Raw genomic sequence first — 21,281 nt, 5'->3', positions numbered from 1 at the left:
AAGATGGAGAAATTTCCATCTGAAATACCTTTCTAGGGCGCCTGTTGCAGGGGAGCAAGAGGGAATGAGCGTAGAGACTGGGAGGCCCGTTAGGAAGCTGCAGCGATAGTGAGAGAGATGGGGGTGGCCTGGAGCAGGGGCTGGGTGGTGGGGGTGGAGAGAAGAGGACCCCTCGTAAAGTGCTTAGAAGGTAGAACGTAGAGATCTCTGTGACAGATGGTGGAGGCCGGAGGAGCAGGAAGCATCGTGACTCCCACCTTATGGCTTGAGCCACGGGTGGCTTAGCTGAGCTGGGGACAAGACAGGCTGGAGGGGGAACATAGTGCGTTCAGTTCTGGGCATGTTCAGTTGGAGGTGCCTGAAAGACCTCTATGTGATATCCGGGAGACAGTGGGATACGCTGGCATCTGGGAGAGAGCTGGGCTCCAGATAAGAGGTCGCAGGGTTCTGTGCCTCTGGGTGGCATCTACCTTGGAGGGTGAGTGGGGGGGTCACACCACTCCAGCCTCCTATCCTATCCTCCTCTTCAGCGCTATAACCAACTAAATATTTGAAAAGGTCAACACTGAGATCAGTTTGTATTTTCTGTTGTGTGTGCTTATTATTTCATTTAAAGGTTTGAAAAAAAATGGGGTAAAGAAAATGACTACTTGAAACCCCCTTTTGGAAGATGTGATGGGCTGCCAGGTGTTAAGAAGCCGGATGGGGAATTAGGGAGTCCAAGTTCTAGACCTGGTTTCACCCACACTTTGCCATGTGCTTTTGAGCAAGTCACTTAGCCTGTTTGCTTGTAGGTGAAATGGGACCATAATGAATGTCTCCCCATGCCACTGTGATAGGCAAGTGAAGAAATGCATGTGAATGTACCTTGGAGCCATTAAAAAAAAAAAAAGGACCAATAAGTTAACCATGGTTAAAAAATTAAGCACATCAAAATCTCATAAAAAGTCAGATCATAGTCTGAGGGAAAAATTAGAGCGTATTTTAACTAGAAGGAAGTTTTCTTCATGTACCAAGTGCTCTTACAAATCACTAAGTCATTTTCAAGTAACCCAACAGACCAAAAGAACGCATCAGATATGAACAGACACTTTGCAGAAAAATAAATTAGCACGGCTAACATGGATATGAGAAGATGCAGAACCACCCCCATAGTTAAGGAATTAAAACTTAAAACAAGGGGACACTTTTTACACCTATCTGAGGGACAGATCTGAAGAGGTTTGTCCCTCAGGGAACAAACAAAGGACAAACAAGAGGCTGACAAATCTGACAGCGGTTAATTCCGTGTTGATGAGTATATGGAGAAACAGTTGTTTTTATACAACTTTATACAGTTGTTTTTACGCTCTGTGGGTGAGAGTGTAAATTTATGTAACCTTCTGGGAGCAAAATAACATGTATTAAAATTTTAATTTACTTTTTTTTTGACCCAGCAACTCCTGCACACAGATGTGTAAGATTGATCTTGCAACTGGAAACAACCTAGTGTTTGTCAATTGATTAAACAAAGTTACAGGAAGTAACAATAGATTAAACAAAGTTACATTTATTAGATTATTATGTAGCCATTAATATAGTGTGGCCCAGATGAAAAAAGGTGGGGCTGGAACAGACAGGAAATACTCAACAGAGCCTAGGGAACTAGAAGTATGAGCGGATATGAGTGGACTATTTTAATCAAGAGCAATTCACTCTCTATGAAGGAAACAAATGGTATTTTCAAGCTTAACTTTAAAATAACTTAAAATTATTTAAATTCTTACCCGCACCAAATAAAATGTTTATGTGTGTACTAACAGGGAAAATATCCACTATATATATTAAAAAAATGTAAATTGAAGGACAGCGGTACTGTAGATAAGAATAAGAGTCAGGGCTCAAGTCCGAGTGCCCTGGTTCAAATCCCAGTGTCACCATTTACTAGCCGTGACCTTGGTGAATAACTGACCATTCCAGACCTTTGCATCCTCATTTGGAAAATGAGAAAATGAGTAGTACTAACTCATAGGGTTGACATGTGGGTTAAAGGATTTAATAAATGAATAGCAATGAGAATGGTGCTTGGCATACAATAAGTATATATTTATATATAGTATCATAGTACGATATATATCATATATCATGTATATATATCTTGAGTGAGAAAGAGAAATAACTAGAGATGTGCTTATATATGATATTTTTATGTTTACATATATGTTATGTATGTTTATATATGTACTATAGGTGTGGAATATTCACTTCTAGAAAGGTATAGAATAAACTGTTAACAGGAGGGGGTAATGCCACAGGACACTTCTTTTTCATTTTATATCATCATATACTGCTTAATATATTAATTACTAGCATGTAGGTTTGCTTAAATTTAAAAAGCGTTATTGGGACTTCCCTGGTGGCACGGTGGTTAAGAATCTGTCTGCCAATGTAGGGGACACGGGTTCGAGCCCTGGTCCAGGAAGATCTCACATGCCACGCAGCAACAAAGCCCGTGCGCCGCAACTACTGAGCCTGCGCTCTAGAGCCCGTGAACCACAACTGCTGAGCCCATGTGCCACAACCACTGAAGCCCACGCACCTAGGGCCGGTGCTCTGCAACAAGAGAAGCCACCACAATGAGAAGCCCGCGCACCTCAAAGAAGAGTGGCCCCTGCTTGCTGCAACTAGAGAAAGCCCACATGCAGCAATGAAGACCCAACGTGGCCCAAAATTAAAAATATAAATAAATTAATTAATTAAAAAAATAATTTAAAAAATTAAAATAAAAAACGCCATTAAAAAATTCAATGTAGGGCTTCCCTGGTGGCGCAGTGGTTGAGGGTCCGCCTGCCGATGCAGGGGACACGGGTTCATGCCCCGGTCCGGGAAGATCCCACATGCCGTGGAGCGGCTGGGCCCGTGAGCCATGGCCGCTGAGCCTGCGCATCCGGAGCCTGTGCTCCGCAACGGGAGAGGCCACAACAGTGAGAGGCCCACGTACCGCAAAAAAAAAAAAAAAAAAAATTCAATGTAGAATATTTCTAGAAAGCTGCAGCTCTGGACCCTCTCAGTCTGGAGCCTATTAGAATTTTGTTTGGGGATAAAACACTATGAAAAGAAAGCTGCGGGAAAGTAAGTCTTGCTGTAGAAAGCGACTTTTGTTAGACATCGAATGCTTAAGAGATTTTTATACTTACAAAATGGAGCATGGGTTTTAAAATGTTTCTAGCATTATAAGAGACTTTAATCTTTGCTGCCAGAAAATGCCAGTCCTGGGTATACATGAAATATTTGGAGAAGCAAACTGTGTAACCCTGAGGCCTGTACACACTGGCAGCAGGAGACGGGTGACGTTGGGACAGCTGTAGGCAGGCCTCTGGTCTGTTTTGCCTCTGGAGGCCAGGACAGGGCAGGGTGAGCATCTGGCTAGAGCCGGGGAGGGTGTGAGCTGCCCACAGAGCTGCTCAGCCCAGCCTGCGTTGGGCTCTTTATTTAGCAATCTCCTTGAGGCTGCAGTTCAGAGCTGACAGGGTAGAAGGAATAACTGACGTCTGTAGATTCCATTGATCAGATCCCACCCATGAGGTCCTCGGGCCTCCAAGTCAGCCAGTTGTCCAAAGCAGACCTCACTGAAGTCCTAGATGAACTTTAAATAGGTGTATATGGGGCAGGGGGCCCAGAGACTTCTAACCCAAACCACCGCCAGACCATCAAGGGGATGGGCCCAAGTGTCCAAGTGCTCCAATCCTAAAATCTCCTGAATGGAGTATTTGCTTTCTACCTAGTCACTGATGAAGAACTGTATGTGTGTTTACTTAGTTAGCTCAGGCAGCTGCTAGGTGAATCGAGTCTGTGAGCACACATATATTTATGTATTCACCGGTAAGCCACTGGCCGAAGCACTTTACCTGTATTGTGTCATTTAACCCTCACAAGTAGAAACATCTAGTCCCACTTTACAGGTTAAGAAACTGAGGATCACATGGGGTGTCCAAGGCCACACAGCTAGTAAGTGGCAGAACTATGGCAAACATCACGCCCAGTTTCTATTTCTGAAGGTCACATTTATACTCATGCTTTACCGATTCCTACTTCCTAGAAGGATATGCAGTGGTTACCGTGAAATGGGTAAAGATTAGAACACATACACAATAACCTACGAACTCTAAAAAGGAGGAAAACACAAAAACACACACATACAGAGTGGCAGAAAAACAGGACTACTACCTCAGACTTGGGAGTTAGTCTTCTAGAAGCGTGTAGAAAACTTTTTTCTGAGTTTCCTGCATTCACGAATTCAGAAACAGGAGTGACAGAGAGAATCATCCTCAAGTTGCTAAGGTATTTACCAGACTGCTTTTTTCTGAGAAGTTTTGGGGTATTTTTGATTGTAGTATAGTTAATTTACAATGTTGTGTTAGTTTCAGGTGTACAGCACAGTGATTCAGAATATTTTCCATTATAGGTTATTACAAGCTATTGAGTAGAGTTCCCTGTGCTATACAGTAGGTCCTTGTTGTTTATCTATTTTATGTATAGTAGTGTGTATCTGTTAATCCCAAATTCCTAATTTATCCCTCCCTCCTTACCCCCTGGTAACCATAAGTTTATTTTCTACATTTGTAACTCCATTTCTGTCTTGTAGATAAGTTCACTTGTAGACAGAGGCAGACAGAGAAAGAAAAACATCATATGATATCACTTATATGTGGAATCTAAAAAAATCGTACAAACGAACTTATTTACAAAATGGAAATAGACTCACAGACGTAGAAAAGAAACTTATGGTTACCATAAAGGGAAGTGGGTAGAGGGCTAAATTAGGAGTTTGGGATTAAAATATACACACTACTACATATAAAATAGATAATCAAAAAGGACCTACTGTATAGCACAGGGAACTATACTCAATAGCTTGTAATAACCTATAATGGAAAAGAATCTGAAAAAGAATATATATGTATGTGTATGTGTGTATAACTGAATCACATAGCTGTACACCTGAAACTAACACAACATTGTAAATCAACTATATTTCAATAAAACTTTTAAAATGAAGAAAAAAAAGTACCAGTATCCACTTCTAAGTCAACATGAGCACATGGGCCACAGAGCTGTATAAAAGATGTTTAGTGCAACATTGCTTTTAGCTGCAAAGAAGTGGAAATGACTTCAACGTCCATCAGTAAGAAATGGATAAATATCGTGTAGTTTATTCAAATGGTGAAATATTACATAGCAGGTGTAACAAGTGAGCTTGATCTGCATATGTCTTCAACCGACCTCCGAAACATAAATATGTACAATATGTGCAGTATAATAGCGTTTACTTAAGTAAGACATACTTACATATTGTTTATGGATGTGTATACATACATGTTTACACACATGCACACACACAACATGTATAGCTGTAAACAGCTGGCTGAACGGACACACGCCGTGTCGTGTGTCACGTGCCTTGGCAGCCTGAGGGGAATGAAACTAAGTGTGGGGATTAGAGTAGCTTCTGATGACATCTGTCCTGTTTTCTTTAATAAGAATAACAAAATGACTAGATGGAAATAAAATTTCAACATCTGTTGACACAGGGGGAGGATGGGTCCTTGTCACTCTAGTCTCTGTGCTCTTCTGCATCTTTTAAATTTCTCTAAATTAAAGACATAGCCCATCACTTTGTTGTGCAGCAGAAGCTAACACAACATTGGAAAGCAACTATACTCCAATACAAACTTTTAAAAAATAATAAAATAAATATATTTTCAACCCTACAGAAAAGTTTCAAGAACAGAACAATCCCATACTGTTATAATCTGTATACTTTTCTGTAATACTTCAATAAAAGAAAATTCTGACCAAAAAAAAGACGTAGCCGAATATTAAGTGCTGGAGTACCTGTGAGCTATGTTGCTCACTGAAAGGTGATGAACGTATCTGCAGCTCTGGAGAAGTATTGGCAAAACGCGTGTTTTCTTAGGAATGCTGCGGCGCCTGCCGGTCCCCTAATCCTAATGGAATCCTCTCTGCTCTCACACAGACACAAGTACTCCTGCGGGTGCCTGGAGGCAGGGCCAGGCTTTTCCAAAATACGTTTCAATGTCCCAGGGAGCTCTTGGCTAACAGCCCCAGACTAAGCATGTAGAAGAGCATACCCTCATCTTGGAACTCCTGTGGGCACCTGTATTACAAAAGGATGTTCCCATGGCACGTAGAGCATTTCATCTTGAAGAAGGCACAACCTCCTGGATCTGTCATGGTCAGGAGGTCATGACATGAAGTAATTAAGCACTGTCAAGCAACTGGAAAATACTGCACACTTTTTTATGAATTTGGGGAGGAGTGTTCATCTGCGTCTACTTTTAAATGGCATTACTTATACTGGATTTTTCTTTGGGGTTAGAATTAGCAGTAGATCTTGGAAGATAATCCCGTTACCATGTCATTCGTGATTCACTCATTAGGACGCTCCATTTATTTATTCATCCATCCATTCACATGCAACTAATGTTTATTAAGTACCTAGGATAGGCAGCATTCTGAGATGGCCCCCAGGATTCCTGCTCTTGGTGTACATTTCCTATAAAATCTCCTGTGGAGTGTGTTTGAACTTGTGAATCTGGTAAGATTTCACTCCCATGATTAGGTTCTGTTATATGGTAAAGGTGAAGTTATTCAGAAGATGTAATTAAGGTCTCTGACCAATTAACTCTGAATTAATCAAAAGGAGATTATTCTGGGTGGGCCTGACCTAATCAGGTGAGTCCTTCAAAACAGAGTCCACACCTTGCCGGGAGAAAGAGATTCAAAGCTCAGGAACCCCTCTCTTGCTGGCCTTGAAGATGCAAGGAGCCATGTTATGGAGAGGGCCATGTGGGAGGGAAACGTGGGCAGCCTCTGGGAGCAGAGGGCCTCAGTCTTACAACCTCAAGGAAATGAATTCTGCCAATAGGCACATGAGCTCAGAAGGTGACACCCTAGCCTCAGATGAGATGTCAGCTCTGGCCGACACCTCGATTGAGACGCTGAGCAGAGCACCCAGCTAAGCCATGGAAACTGAGATGATAAATGAGAGTTGTTGTAAGCCACTAAGTTTGTTATGCAGCAAGAGAAAGCAAGTACAATATCTGTTATCTGTCAGGTACTGGGGCTGCAGAAATGAATAAACACCATTCCTCTCCCAAAGGCACTCACCGTCTGTTGGAGGAGATGGAAAACTTAAAAGACACAATTTAAAGCGAAAAGTTACCATGGAAATAGGAATAGGGGTACACGTCCGGTTAACCACGGAACGCTCATGGCTGCCAAACCCCCGCATATGCCAGTGAAAGAGGCATTGACCATAAAGGTGAAGATAACGGCAAGTGGGGAGGGACAGCTCTGTTCCTTCCCTGGGGCTCACCGGCTGGATGCCATCAACCTCGAATTTTCTGTGCCTGTGCATTCCTTCTCCACCTACCACATGGAGGAAGCCGGTCAGCAGGAGGAAAAACAAGGTCAACAAACAGACATAGAGTTGAAAGGTGAAAGAGAGAATCCTGAAGATGTTTGACACCCGGGTCCAACCGAGCCTGAAGCCAGTTTGATGCTCAACCCTCCCAGTTAAAGGAACCAGTAAACCCTGGGGATTTTGTTACCTCCAACCCAGGTATCCTGACTAATGAATACAGATAGGTAGTTGGGTAAACAGTATGGTAAGCGCTCAGTAAATTTTAGTAACTCTGGTCATTACTAAACTGATTGATATGAAGTAATTAAGCGCTGTGAAATCTTTAAGGGCAGCCACCTCATCTTGGGGTGTTTATCAGGGAGGACTGAGTTTTGTATGCTGAAAGAGAACATTACAATACGAACAGGCCACTCCTAAGATTCAGGACAAGGGCAGACACGTGGGGTGAGTCTTCTGTAATTGGATCAGCTGTCTGGCTTGCCTGTGATTTGGGGTCACCCTGAATGGAGGTCAAGGACTGAGGTTTTTTGAAATGATGGCCTAAAGTGGCTGGACCCAAAGAGACCCCCTGGAAACAGACCCGCACACTTGTATATGGTTGTTGTAGATTAGGGGGCCATAGCCCTGTGGGTCTCAGGGCCGCAGCCAGCAGGCCACACGCCTGGATATGCCCCACTGATCTCACCTACTGGGTGTGTTTGTCTCTCTTCCCGGAAGGGGAGGGACCATACACTTGTCGCGCTACACGGCATTCCAATAGGCCTCTGATCTCTATGAATGGGACGCCAGGAGAAGGCCCTAGACATTTGAACAAATCAGGTCATTCAGATCTGTGGTCAGCTCCTGCCTAGACATGGCCTTCCTCCTGCCAAACTGGCCCGCAGACCTCGGAAACTTGGGCTGGCTGCGGGTGACCTGGAGACACTGGTCGGTGCTGCTGTTCTGCTGGTCACTGCTGGATGCTGCCGACATGGAATCAGATTCTGTGACGGATGGCTCGAACTTGCCCTTAACTCTCGGCTTCAGAGGGTGCGGGGGGGGTTGGAAATTCCGGTAGCGTGGCTTTTTATACACATACATCGGCCGGTCAAGCTGACCCTCAATGCCATCATTCCAAGATTTGTAATGTGTCCGTCTCTGGAGCTCAGGAGTCAGGGCCTGACTTTCTAAACTTCTGCCAACATAAAAATGAGGAGCCCCGTGGAGGTCGGTCAGGGAGCGTGGGTAGAAAGCCCGTCTGCTCATTTTTCTCCTCTGCATCTCCTCCTCTTCTTCACTGAGCTGTGGAGAGGCCCAGGGAATACACTGTTGCATGTTCCTGGGGTACATCTCCACAGCGTCCCCAAAGATGTCTACCTTGAAACGTCTTTCTGGCCAGAAAGTCGAATGGTTTTCTTGGTGAGGGTCACGTTCATTAACCATATAGTATCTGGGGGCACGGGACCTATGACCCCGTGGCACCAAAGCTGAGACCCTTGATCCATGGTCGATTTGCTGAAGGTCTTTTCGGAAAAGAGGCTCTGAGTGAACGTCTTCGATGCGCTTTGTAAACATTCCAGGTGTGCAGGGTCTCTTCCTGTAAAGATCACTTGTGCTTGCACACAGACCACGTGGGTACCTGAAAGACAGAGGTGGTTAAATACCTGCAGCGTTGGTGCTCACAGACCCCTATGCTGTCCCAGCACCGCGAGCTAGAACAGCAGTTCTCTGCATTTCCACTGAAACTTGTTCTGAAATGTTAATGGGTGTCCAGTGGGGAATTTCCCACTGGTCCAGTGGTTAGGACTCTGTGCTTCCACTGCAGGGGGCACGGGTTTGATCCCTGTTAGGGGAACTAAGATCCCACATGCCGTGCAGCGAGGACAAAAAAAAAAAAAATTTCCTAATGGGTGTCCAGTGGGTTGCATGCACAGGAGGCTTCGGGGAACTGGGTTAAATAGATTTCTTTACTGCTGGAATTCTCAGAACCCTTAAAGTAATGATGTGCACCGTGAATCCCCATGGAGGGCAAAGCGTTGTGCTGGTGTATTTCATCATGGAGACCTCCTTTTGTCCAGGAGTATATAGTGGGCCTAAGAACTGTGGAGCACACGCTGGGAACACTGCCCCTCACTATCTCTGCCATGCAGCCGTCCAGGTTCTTGGACACTTCCTCCCCATAGCCTATGTAGACAAAGAATGTCACCTGTCATTTCAGAGAACAAAGGATGTAAAGCCATCGGTCACTGCGGCTGCCGTGACGGTGCCCCCTACGGGGAATTCGGGATGGAGAAAAACAAGATACTGGCCCTAGATAGTTAAGATGTGTATCAAAGAAATAACTTCAATGAGCTCAGACTCTTGCATATTTCCCTAGAAGATAGAAAAGCACTAAAATCATTAACTTGAAATGTCTGTCTTTTTGTGATTAACAGTAAGGCTTTGATGTTCAACCACGTGGGTTTTTTTCAGCAAAAACTGCTGTATCTCCTAGCTCCTTCTTTGGAACGGTCCTTCAGAACCATCTGAGAGGCCATGTCCCAGGTCATAGTCCTCAGTAAGTCCGCCAAATAAGACATAATTCTCAAATTTTAGGTTGTGCTTTTTTTTTTTCAGTCGACACCTATCCAGGACTATTGGAATCTCTCCTCCGTACCAAAGCCCAATAGATACATGAAGACAACTCCTAATATAGCAAGATTTTGAATTCTTTGTTCACTTAGTCATTGCTTTTACAAACAAAACAACCTCACCCCTTATCCCTGCCAAACAACTCTCCTATATATTACCTGTATTGCTTTCACTGTGTTACATTCAGATCAGATATAATTCTCCATGTAAGTTAGGGTCAGTGCATCCTTCTAGATGTCCTACCTCCCTGAAAAGAACGCAGGGCTCTACTGCTTTCTTATGTGTAGGTACAACTGAAATAATTGACCCATACAAATGCAGAAATGATCTTGCCCATAACTTGGCCAGCCTGGAACTAAAATATAAAAGATCTTGCCGATAATATAGCCAGTCTGGAGTGAAAAAATAAAAGATAAAAAAAAATTTAAACAACAACGTCCTACTGTATAGTACAGGGAACTATTGATATATTCAGTATCTCGTAATAACCTATAATGGAAAAGAATATGCAAAAGAATATATATGTATATATACATGTTTATATAACTGAATCACCGAACTAACACTTGAAACTAACACTGCTGTGTAAATCAACTATACTTCAATAAAAAAAAAAAAAAGAAGAGATAAAGTCCCAACTCCAGAGAGACTCAAAGGCCTTAGTGGTCTGTGTTACACTTCTTTCCAGCATCATCTCTGGCTTCCCTCCAGGCTCCCTTTGCTGCAGTCATTTCCCAAAGATGCCTCACTTCTTCATAACGTCATACCTTTGTTCATGCTTATTCTCCACTATGGTACATTCTTATTTTTTCTTTTTGGTTTTTAATTTTTAAATTTTTTGTGTTTTCTTTATAACATTCTTTCTATATCCTCCCAAAAAATATTAAATGGAGATTGGTTAAATAAGTCATAGCATATCTAGACAGTGGAATAATAATTGACCTTTTCCTCCCCATCTTTATTGAACTATAACTGACAAATAAAAATTGCATATGTTTAATGTGTACAACTTGATTTAATATATGTATCCATTGTGAAATGATTACCACAGTCAAGCTAATTCACACATTCATCATCTCACAGAGTAACCACTTTTTTTTTTTTATGACACATGTCGTTGTCTCCTTTTAATAGAGGGATTTAATTGACCAAGAACTGCAAACTTTTTTTTAAAAAAACTGGTATATGGCTTAGGCAATACTGTCTATTACCAACCAAGAACGCTCTGGAACATATTCTAGTTTCTTTCTTAATAAATAAAAAGAATCGTACACTGTGACCAAGTGTCGTTTATCCCAGAAATACAGGAATTGTTTTTTTTAAGTCTTAATTTTAAAAAATGGCTTTTCATTGATACCAGTTTATTTCTCAACACTGTGGTACATTCTTTTTTTTTTTTTTTGTGGTACGCGGGCCTCTCACTGTTTTGGCCTCTCCCGTTGCGGAGCACAAGCTCCGGATGCGCAGGCTCAGTGGCCATGGCTCACGGGCCCAGCCGCTGTGCGGCATGTGGGATCTTCCCGGACCGGGGCACGAACCCGTGTCCCCTGCATCGGCAGGCGGACTGTCAACCACTGCGCCACCAGGGAAGCCCTATGGTACATTCTTGATTCTTCTCCATTCGGTGAGCTCTTACTTAGTTTTTAAAGCCCAAGTCCAATATAATTTCTCCTAAGAAATATTTACGCATTCTCCACGTAGACTTTATCTCAATCCCCCTTGTCCTCTGAAAACATACTGTTTATCACAGAAGCATAGCATTGATCACATCATCTAATATTTAACTACATCCTTCTCTCACTCTACTTTCAACTCTCGGAGTCAGAGATGTTTCTGATTAATCTGTAGTATCCATCCCAGAGAGTACAATAGAGTTGATTCTCAATAAAAGTTTGTTGATTTAGATACTAGAGAATTCTTTACAATACAAACGTGTTTGGATTATGCTAATCTGGAATTTTTTGAGTTACAGTGTTGTTGCCATTGACAAGCAAACAACTAATATTCTAATTACAATTAATCCCTCTATTCATTAAACCAGGTCCCCAATGGAAAAAAAAATTTTTTTAAGGCGTTTTCTTTTCTTAGGCTATAGAAATAAATACCCTAGGTTGGCAGGAAGGTTTGCTTATACGTTATATGGCAGAAGGTCGAGGAGGAAGAATTTGTCCTGTTTGACAAACTTTGTCCCCTGATTTCTTCTCAACAGCAGATGTCAACAGGCAGAAATGGCCTTGTGGCCTTCGGGCACAAATGGAATTTAATGGCTCTCACTTCCTGAACCTGTTAGGGCCTTTGAAGCCCTCATGGTTTTTTTGTTTTGTTTTGTTTTGTTTTGATGCACAAAAACTGAACTATAACTTTATTTTCTATTTGGAAATAAACACAACAAAAATAAGAACGAATTTTTATCCTTCTAAAATGCTCTATCAGGTCTGGATGACGGGGACAGTCTCCTCTGCTCTGAGAGACCTGTGTTCTTCTCGATGGGAAAATAATGCTCTGGTCTCCTGCTTCTCCTCATCACCTAATCCTTCCTTATCCGGTGCTGTCCCTAACATTTCAGCTTCCCTAATGGCTTTTTATCCTGCTCTTTATGGCTCTGGACCGTCACTGGTAAGTATTACCCAGGAGGCAGATTTCCTGCCGAGCTGCAGTTAACTCACCTGGTAGAGTTGTGCCCGGATCTGGAGACGCCAGGAAGAGGCAAGCTGGGATTGCCGGGTCCTGGCTGGGGACTCGGGGGCACGGGCTGGGTGATGGTCTCCACCCTGCTACTCATGCTGCTCGATGAGTCGAAAATGACCACATTGCCATTGTTTTGGGGTGTCGCCGAGTGAGCCGAGGACAGCTGGCTGCCGAAATCGCTGTCCTTTGGAAACCTCTTGGTGCTGTCGTCTTGGGTTTGGATGCGGGCTGCAGGAAGAGAGAGGGTGAGGGGAAGACAAGCTGAGGGGGGACACGCTCAGGCTGGTTTCGCTGCAAGTGTCCTGACTTCCAACAGGTGGGTCCACAAACAGTTGTGTGCACTCGCAGATACTCCTGACCCCATGGGTGACAAACATTTCGTAATTCAAATCATTTCTTCACTGAGAGTTGGAGCTGGAAGGGAGCGTAGGAGGAACCAGATGAACCCCGAGGCTTTACACGTGCACCATCTGATGCCCCCATGAGCAAAGTGGATTATTCACCAGCTTTGGGGCTCTGGTTCTTTATCTATACAATGATACGATGAAGCTTAGATGATAATTACGATTTTTTGGAAACAGTTCACAGAGCATTCTGAAAAAAAGTGTGGTCTTGGGCTTGAAAAACATTAGATGACAATATTGTTATCCTGAGAAAGTTCCTAGTTTTTGAAGGCAACCTGAACTAAACTTAATTATGCTTCATTGGCAAATAATATTTGATAATTACAGTAGAATTTTATAACATGAGCTGCAGTCTCTTTCCACAGCAGTTTTTTAAAATTTTTTATTTGATACTGGAATATAGTTGATTAACAGTGCTGTGTTAGTTTCAGGTGTACAGCACAGTGATTCAGTTACGCATGTACACGTATCTATTCTTTTTCAAATTCTTTTCCCATTTAGGTCGTTACAGAACACGGAGCAGAGTTCCCTGTGCTATACAGTAGGTCTTTGTTGGTTATCTATTTTAAATATAGCAGTGTACACATGTCACTTTCCATAGCAGTTTTTATCTGTAGGCTGGCTCTCTGAGGAAGTGGATGGAGCAAACACAACCCTTAGGCCTCATGACTCTTACTCAGGCATTTTCTTGGAAGGAAACACATCCCTCCCAGTTAGCTCTGCATTGAAGCAGACAAAGGAGTTGGTCCGCAAAGCCTTTTTGGGTCTCATTTTTGTTTATTTTCTGAGGAAGAGTATGGACTACGTATGCCATTTTGCCATTGCCCACTGATCTTATTAGTGGCTCCAAGTGGCAGACATGTTTCCTTTGAGCTGCACCTGCCCACTTTCCCCTCCCTTCAGCCCACACCAGACTTGTGCTTCTTGTATTATCATTCTTTCTACAGGGAGGCTCTTTCCTTTTCCCTCAATGAGCCCAGATGGGAACAAGTATGTCCAGGTGCTGCTGGGGAAGATGGGAAGAAGTGTGCCCGTTGGGTTTGGATTTCATACTAGGGAATCTGTTTTCATGGCTGGACCTGCCCACCTGGTATTGCTCTGCAGGCAGGGACAGAGAGGACATGACCTAAGGGGCAGAGAACTGGGGAGGGGGGCTTGCAAGGAAAAAATGGGCCATTGAGAGGAAGTACACAAAAGTGAATAAGGCCAAGATGTTCTTATGGGTTTTCTTCAGATTTTTGTGCTTCTTTTTCTCTCCTACTTCAATACTTCCTTGTGATTTCAGATGTGTTTTGGGGTTATTCACAGGTCTGGGTCTGATGTAAAAATTATAGATATAAACCAACATTTATATCCCTAGATTTTTATTGTGTCTAGTTAATTGTGAAAGCCACAGTTGAGTAGGAATGTTTATTCGTGATGAACCTTAAACTGCTGTTTTTTTAAAATGCTCACCAACTGAGACATCGGGAATTTTTGTTTGTACTTACCTTCTACCATTTGGGCAACCTTTTTCTTATCTTCAGATCTTGCCTAAAATATAAATGATAACCATATGTTTGTTTTGGATTTACAGGAAGGAGTAACAAATACAGTTAAGTCCCCTACATATGAACGGGTTCCATTCCGAGAGGGCGTTTGTGAGTCCAATTTGTTCGTAAGTCCAACAAAGTTAGCCTAGGTCCCCAACGAACACAATGGGCTATACAGTACTGTATTGGAATAGGTTTATAATACTATTATAAAATAATGCACAAAACAAACAAACACACGCAAATAATACATAAAAAACAAAAAATAAAGAAAACATTTCTAATCTTACAGTACAGTACCTTGAAAAGTACAGTAGTACAGTACAACAGCTGGCATACAGGGGCACGTTCGCATCTTTGAAAGCTCTCAACTTGAAGGTTCGTGTGTAGGGGACTTGCTGTACTATTCTTGGGGGTGGGGCTGGGGAACGATGTAGGTATCACTGCCGATCCTTTGGGCCATGGCTGAGCTACTGCCATCACCTGGGGACAGTGTGCTCTGGTCCTAAGCCTGTGACTTGAATGAATAAATGCTGACACCTGAGAGCTGAAGTTTTATCCCCAGCAAGTTTCATTTTTAGGGGCAGCTCTTTGATAGACCATGTTGAGATTCTGCTAAGCACGGTTTGGCTGAGACACAAAAGAGAAAATATGGATCAACCACACGGGAGATGTGTGTTTCCATAAAAATGCCCTTTGCAACTCCAGATGCATTTCCTTCTTTTTTTTTTTTTTTTTTTTTTTTTTTTTGTGGTCATGCCATGTGGCATGTGGGATCTTAGTTCCCCGACCAGGGATCAAACCTGGGCCCCCTGCAGTGGGAGCACGGAGTCTTAACCACTGGACTGCCAGGGAAGTTCCTAGATGCATTTCTTATTTGACTATATATAAAATGAGTTGGTGTTTCTTTACATGAGTTGATATTTGTGAGAGTTGTTTTTTTTTAAACAGAGAAAGGTGGAAGTTTTTTGCGTGGGGTTCTGGGGCTGGGTGAAGCAAGTGAGGTATCCAGGGGTCAAATTTAAGGAGGTGCTCACTCTTGGGGCTGTGGGAGTGCAGGGTCGGTGTGACCCTGAGAGTCTGTGCCTCTAAGTTTGGCAGCCTGGTGCCTCGCCCCAGTCCTGGCCCTGGGGGAGCACCTGGGGTGTGCAGAGGAGGAGAAACTGTGGAAGGATGGGGGAGTGTTGGTTTCCCTCTGACTGTTCTGAGAACTATGGTTTGAGCCCCAGATGGGAGAGAAGGTATAGTAAGTCCCCCACATATGAACCTTCAAGTTATGAACTTTCAAAGATGTGAAAGTGCGTTCCATCAGTGTCAGGCGTGAGTGACGTCGCAACTCGCCCTCCGTCTCCTGTTGCTGACGATCCTTCAGCTCTACCATCTCCCACCTCCTCTCCCTCCTCCAGTAACTCTTCTTGCCTGTTCACTCGATGCCAGCCCCTGGATGCCAGCTGTTGTACTTTACTGCTGTACTTTTCAAGGTACTGCACTGTAAGAGTCAAAATGTTTTCTTTATTTTTTGTGGGTTTTTTAATATATTATTTGTGTGAAAAGTATTATAAACCTGTTACAGTACAGTACTATGTAGCTGATTGTGTTAGCTGGGAACCTAGGTGAACTTTGTTGGACTTAGGAACAAACTGGACTTACGATTGCGCTCTCGGAGCGGAACTTGTTCGTACGTAAGGGGACTTACTGTAATGACAACCAGAATTTAAAAGATATGAAAAGGGTGGGTCTTTGGGTCCAAACAGTGTCTTTGGGCTCAGATGTCCAACTCGACATGGAATTAGGGAGGGATCCTTTCTCCCTGCCCAGTCAGTGCAGCCAGCAGAAAAGCCCAGTACATTGCAAGCTTGGTGGCCACAGGAGGGGGAGCTGAAGTGCTGAGGGCATGAGCGAGGCCTCTAGGAGAGGAGGCTCGTTCTGGCAATTGAGGGCCTGGGTATTCTTAGAAACAGCCCTGGGAGCTCCTGGCCGGGGAGGGGTGGCCTTGCACTCTAGCATGTGGCCAAGAGTCCCAGTAATTTGCAAATGTGACCTCACTGGTATTCCCTGGCCAGGGATATCAGTCAGATGGTTGATGCCCATTCACGGTAGCAAAGGTTACGTAATACTTGCGTTTTGGATCTGCGTTCTGAGCTGGTGGTTGCTGAGCTTTAAGGATCTTGCGATGCTCTGAAGATAATAGATGAGCATGCTAGGGCAGAAGAGCACAGGGTGGTGAGCGTACGTCATCCCCCTGGCCGGGCTTCTGTGTTCCCGGCCCGATGTGGGCTACCCACTGACCGCCCCACCACCCCCGAGGACAAAAGGTATCAGTGAGTTTTCAGGCTGGCAAGTGCTGGGAAGGAACTGCTTTCCTTTTCTCTCTCCTGAGTTTCAAAGCGACCTCCATTGACCTGGAATTCTGCACGGATGACAGCCGTAAGGAAGGAGTGAAGACGGGAGGGGCGTGTTACAGTGTATCGTGGTAGGAGTATTGGATCAACTACTTGATGTTATTTCCCCTTTAAGTTAAAACGGACGCAAGTTAGCTGCACTGTAAAATTCCATGTTGAGATTAAACTGCTGGAAAATAAGATAATGATAATCACATTCAACCCCATGATCATGGCCACAGCGATCGCCGAAATGCTGTTGACGAATCAATCATGCTCTACCTCCCTGGCCCGTGTCATTCAGCAGCCCTGCTCAGATCATCCGGCTCCGTAAGTGACTTTTGAATTAACTCACTGAATTTATACAATTATTGGAAAGCAGTGCTTTCTTCTTGGCCAAACACGCAGAAGTCCCCCCAAAGCAGGCAGGAAAGTACTCACAAAAGAAGCAGCACAGCTGGCAGGATAACCACAGGGCTACTGATGTACCCAACCACAGAGCCAAACCACGCGGGAAAGTCCTTCTCAATCGTTTCTGACACGATGTCATAAATTTTCTCTTGTCCGCTGTGAGAAAGAAAACCATAATTCCAGATTATATTGCTTTTGGCAGAAGGATCCTGCAAGCCATGAAAAAAAAAGAAAAAAGGCTAGCTAGCTAGAGTCCAATCCTCAAAGTCAGTTTCAAAGCTAAAGTTAAGTATCTGATGAATGTGAAAGATACATGACATTCCTGAAATGATTTCATCTGAAGGAGCCATTTAATTAACATGTAGGTTTGAAGATGGGGTCAGTAACTACAGGGTGTGTGTGTGTGTGTGTGTGTGTGTGTAATGTATACAAAGATAGACTCTAAATGTTACATATACGTTGTATCAAAACTGACTGAAAGCAGATGCTAGGTGAAGATAATTGAAGTGACTTCTGTCTTGATGCAGCTAGATAATGTAGAATCAAAAGTGACATGGAGGGCTTCCCTGGTGGCGCAGTGGTTGAGAGTCCGCCTGCCGATGCAGGGGACACGGGTTCGTGCCCTGGTCCGGGAAGATCCCACATGCCGCGGAGCGGCTGGGCCCGTGAGCCATGGCCGCTGAGCCTGCGCGTCCGGAGCCTATGCTCCACAACGGGAGGGGCCACAGCAGTGAGAGGCCTGCGTATCACACACACAAAAAAATTTTTAAAAAAACTTCAGTCTTATCCAATCTCACGGCATCTCAAATAAAAACCATAGTCCAGGTCTTCCCTGGTGGCGCAGTGGTTGGGAGTCCGCCTGCCACTGCAGGAGACACGGGTTCGTGCCCCGGTCCGGGAAGATCCCACGTGCCATGGAGCGGCTGAGCCCGTGAGCCATGGCCGCTGAGCCTGCGCGTCCGGAGCCTGTGCTCCGCAACGGGAGAGGCCTGCGTACCAAAAAAAAAAAAAAAAAAAAAAAAAAAGAAAAGAAAGTGACATGGACTATCTCTTAATAAAAGCTTTCTGAGTTCTGGAAGGGAAAGATTGACCAGGTAGAATTTCCTTCTAGCCTTGGAGCAATGCCGTTTCCCGTTTTGATTCGAAGTGGGCTGTATCTTTTAAAGGTGAGCACAGAGATGATTATACTTGAGGGCAGCCTGCTTAGCAAGGAAAGGGAAATGGTCTTGGATTCAAAAGACATGAGTTTGAAGTTTTTCTCTGCTGTTGACCTGTTTTGTGAGCCAGAAGGAGAATTCAGTTCAATGCGGGGGTCCTTCCTCTATAGCTGTCAGTAGCTCCAGGCAGAGTGGACTGAATTAAGAGAACTTACCTAAATGGCCCGCAATTTAGAGATGGCTTGTACCGGACGATAGCAAAAATGGTTGGCAGCATGCATAGGAAGAGCATAAAAAGGAGCATTGCCAGGTAGAAGTTGTTGGATCTGTAAAGAAACCAAATGCCAGGCGCTGAGTTCACTCTCTGGCCAGCTGCCGATGATGTCTGTGCACCCCACTGCCCCGCCCCCGAAAAAAAAACAAAACCGACACAGAAACTGTAGCCCGGACTCTTTGCAAACAGAAAACTCCTCCTCCCATCACTGCCTAGGAAAGGGTCTGTTATAGGATCACAGGCAATTTAGCAAACTAGAAATGGAGGCTCAAAGGGAATTCGTGGATCACCCAGCCCAACCTGTTCATCTACTAAACGCTGGCTGAGCACCTGTCCACCTCAAACCAAGAGACGGGTGACCCCATGGCCATCACACAATAAACTTAATTCATGGAAAACTCTTAGCACCTTTGCCCCACCCAGCTGAGTCCTTACCTAGTGGTTCCCTGTCCTGTTCCCAGCCTTGAACTTGTCCCCTATGTCTGAGGATGGTTTGACTCTTTTGTTACGGTTCTTGACTCTCTTACTTGGATGTCTCTCTCCACCTCTTATCTGCTCTGCTCCTGGCTGCTCAGGGTGAATGGTCTCCCTGAGTAAGCCCTGGGCCCTGGGCCCTAAGCTGGTCTGGAAGTTCGGCTGCCCAGGCTTCCCCCGAGGGCAGCACAGGTCTGTTTGGTGTGCAAGGCCCTGTATATAGTCCTGAAAAGAGAATGAATGGTCTGTTCACCTTGCGACTCTCAGCCTGCATGCTCTCTCTCTCTCTAAAGAAATAGACTGGACTAGAAGAGAGCAGAAAATGTCAGGGCACATACAATGTGGTTAAGTAGGTGAGTGTTAATTTGTGAAACCTTTCTCTATTTATATGCACACATTCTCTTTATATATATGTATAGACACACACACACATATATATACACTCAATATATGTGTGTATCCATTTATATGTATGTGTTATGTATATTTATGTGTGTATATATGTATGCATGTATTTTTATATATAGGCCTACATAGATGTCAATGAATATATACATTCATATATAAATTATATATAAAACATATATATGCATCTACACTGGTCTCTAGGTGAAAGATAAATACACTGTCATGCTGGTTATTGTCAAAAAGTTTGAAAGATACAGATACACACCCACATCAATAACTATTATGTCAAAATAAAATAAATGAGTTCTAATCAAGGTGTTCAAAATGTGATATGAATTCACCAAAATGGCTAAAGTGAAAAATACAGAGAAGAACAAGTGTTGACAAGGTTGTGGGACAACTGGAACTCTCACATGATGCTGGTGCGAGTGGAAAGGGCGCCTCTGCTTTGGCAAAACAGTTGGCGCTCTCTACTAGAGGAGAACACATGCGTGGCCTGTGAGCCAGCAAGTGCAGTCCTAGGTATGTACCCAGCAAAGGACATGCGTGAGAATGTTCAAGGCAGTGTTATTCATTATAGCTAACCACAGGAGGATGGATAAAGAAATTGGGGAGGGGGGTGTCCTCAATGAGGTGATTCTCACAAGCACAATACTGAGAAGAAGACAGGAATAAAAGAGGTCATACTGAGTGTGATTCTATTTACATCAAGTAAAAAATGGTGTGGCGGGGGGGGGGACGAATTACGCTGTTAGAAGCTGGTAGCGACCGGCGTCGAGTACAAGGGGGCTTCTGGGCGCTGTTCTTGTTCTGTTTCTCCATCTGGGGGTTGGTTACAGAGTTGCGTTCAGTTTGTGAATATTCATCAAGCCAGGTATTTGTGATGTGTGCCCTTTCTGGATGATCATTAAACTTCAGTAAAAAGTTGTAAAAGATGTGGCATGAGCTTAAGAAGAGTCATGATTCATTTGAGGGGTGGGGCATTGACAGTGGCTTCAGGGAGGAAAGGCAACTGGAGGGCGGACAAGATTTTGGCAGGCAGGGTGTTGGGGAGACCCCCTTGCTGGAGGTCACTCTGGCTAAGGCGAGTGTGGGTGATGTGAGTTCTCTCTGTGAAGCGGACTTGACGCTCACTGACCTTGAGGCTCGGAAGACTTGCTGGTGGGGCACGTTGCAGGTCAGCACGGCCCAGCTGCGCAGGTACATGAGCCCAATGAGTTTGAGGACGTTGAAGGCAGGGAGACACGGTGAGAAGAAGGCTCCCATCCTGAAACCACAATGGGAGGCCAGTTAGCGTCTGTTCTCCTCTGGTCTATCTTGGTTCTGAGAGCTTGAGGTTTAAACTCTGTGCTTAAACAACTGAAGAAGCCCCTGGAGATCTGAGACCCCAACCTTCCACCTGCTGGAGATAAGACAAGTCACTTCTGCAGATGAGCAGGGAGCCTGTTTTAAAATATCCTCTTGGCACAAGGATGCTAAGTGTCTCCTGCCTCTTCACACTTAGCAAAGGAAACGC

General features: G+C 44.1%; 1 protein-coding gene across 1 annotated transcript in view; it reads right to left on the bottom strand.

Annotated features, from left to right (window-relative positions):
* Positions 1-8,224: 8,224 nt before the first annotated feature.
* TMC3 (transmembrane channel like 3) overlaps positions 8,225-21,281 on the bottom strand; it is a 44,080-nt gene continuing 31,023 nt past the window's right edge. The window contains exons 16-22 of the mRNA XM_019945647.3: positions 20,904-21,032; positions 18,825-18,935; positions 17,483-17,608; positions 16,782-16,860; positions 14,619-14,661; positions 12,703-12,952; positions 8,225-9,044 (exon numbers count right to left, since the gene is read on the bottom strand). Of these exons, the coding sequence (XP_019801206.1) occupies positions 8,225-9,044; positions 12,703-12,952; positions 14,619-14,661; positions 16,782-16,860; positions 17,483-17,608; positions 18,825-18,935; positions 20,904-21,032 (1,558 nt within the window). The remainder of the gene's footprint in view (positions 9,045-12,702; positions 12,953-14,618; positions 14,662-16,781; positions 16,861-17,482; positions 17,609-18,824; positions 18,936-20,903; positions 21,033-21,281) is intronic.

This window comes from Tursiops truncatus, chromosome 2 (assembly GCF_011762595.2).
Source record: "Tursiops truncatus isolate mTurTru1 chromosome 2, mTurTru1.mat.Y, whole genome shotgun sequence".
Taxonomy (NCBI): Eukaryota; Metazoa; Chordata; class Mammalia; order Artiodactyla; family Delphinidae; genus Tursiops; species Tursiops truncatus.
Note: the sequence above shows the minus strand (reverse complement) of the source record. Positions and strands in the feature narration are given on the sequence as shown.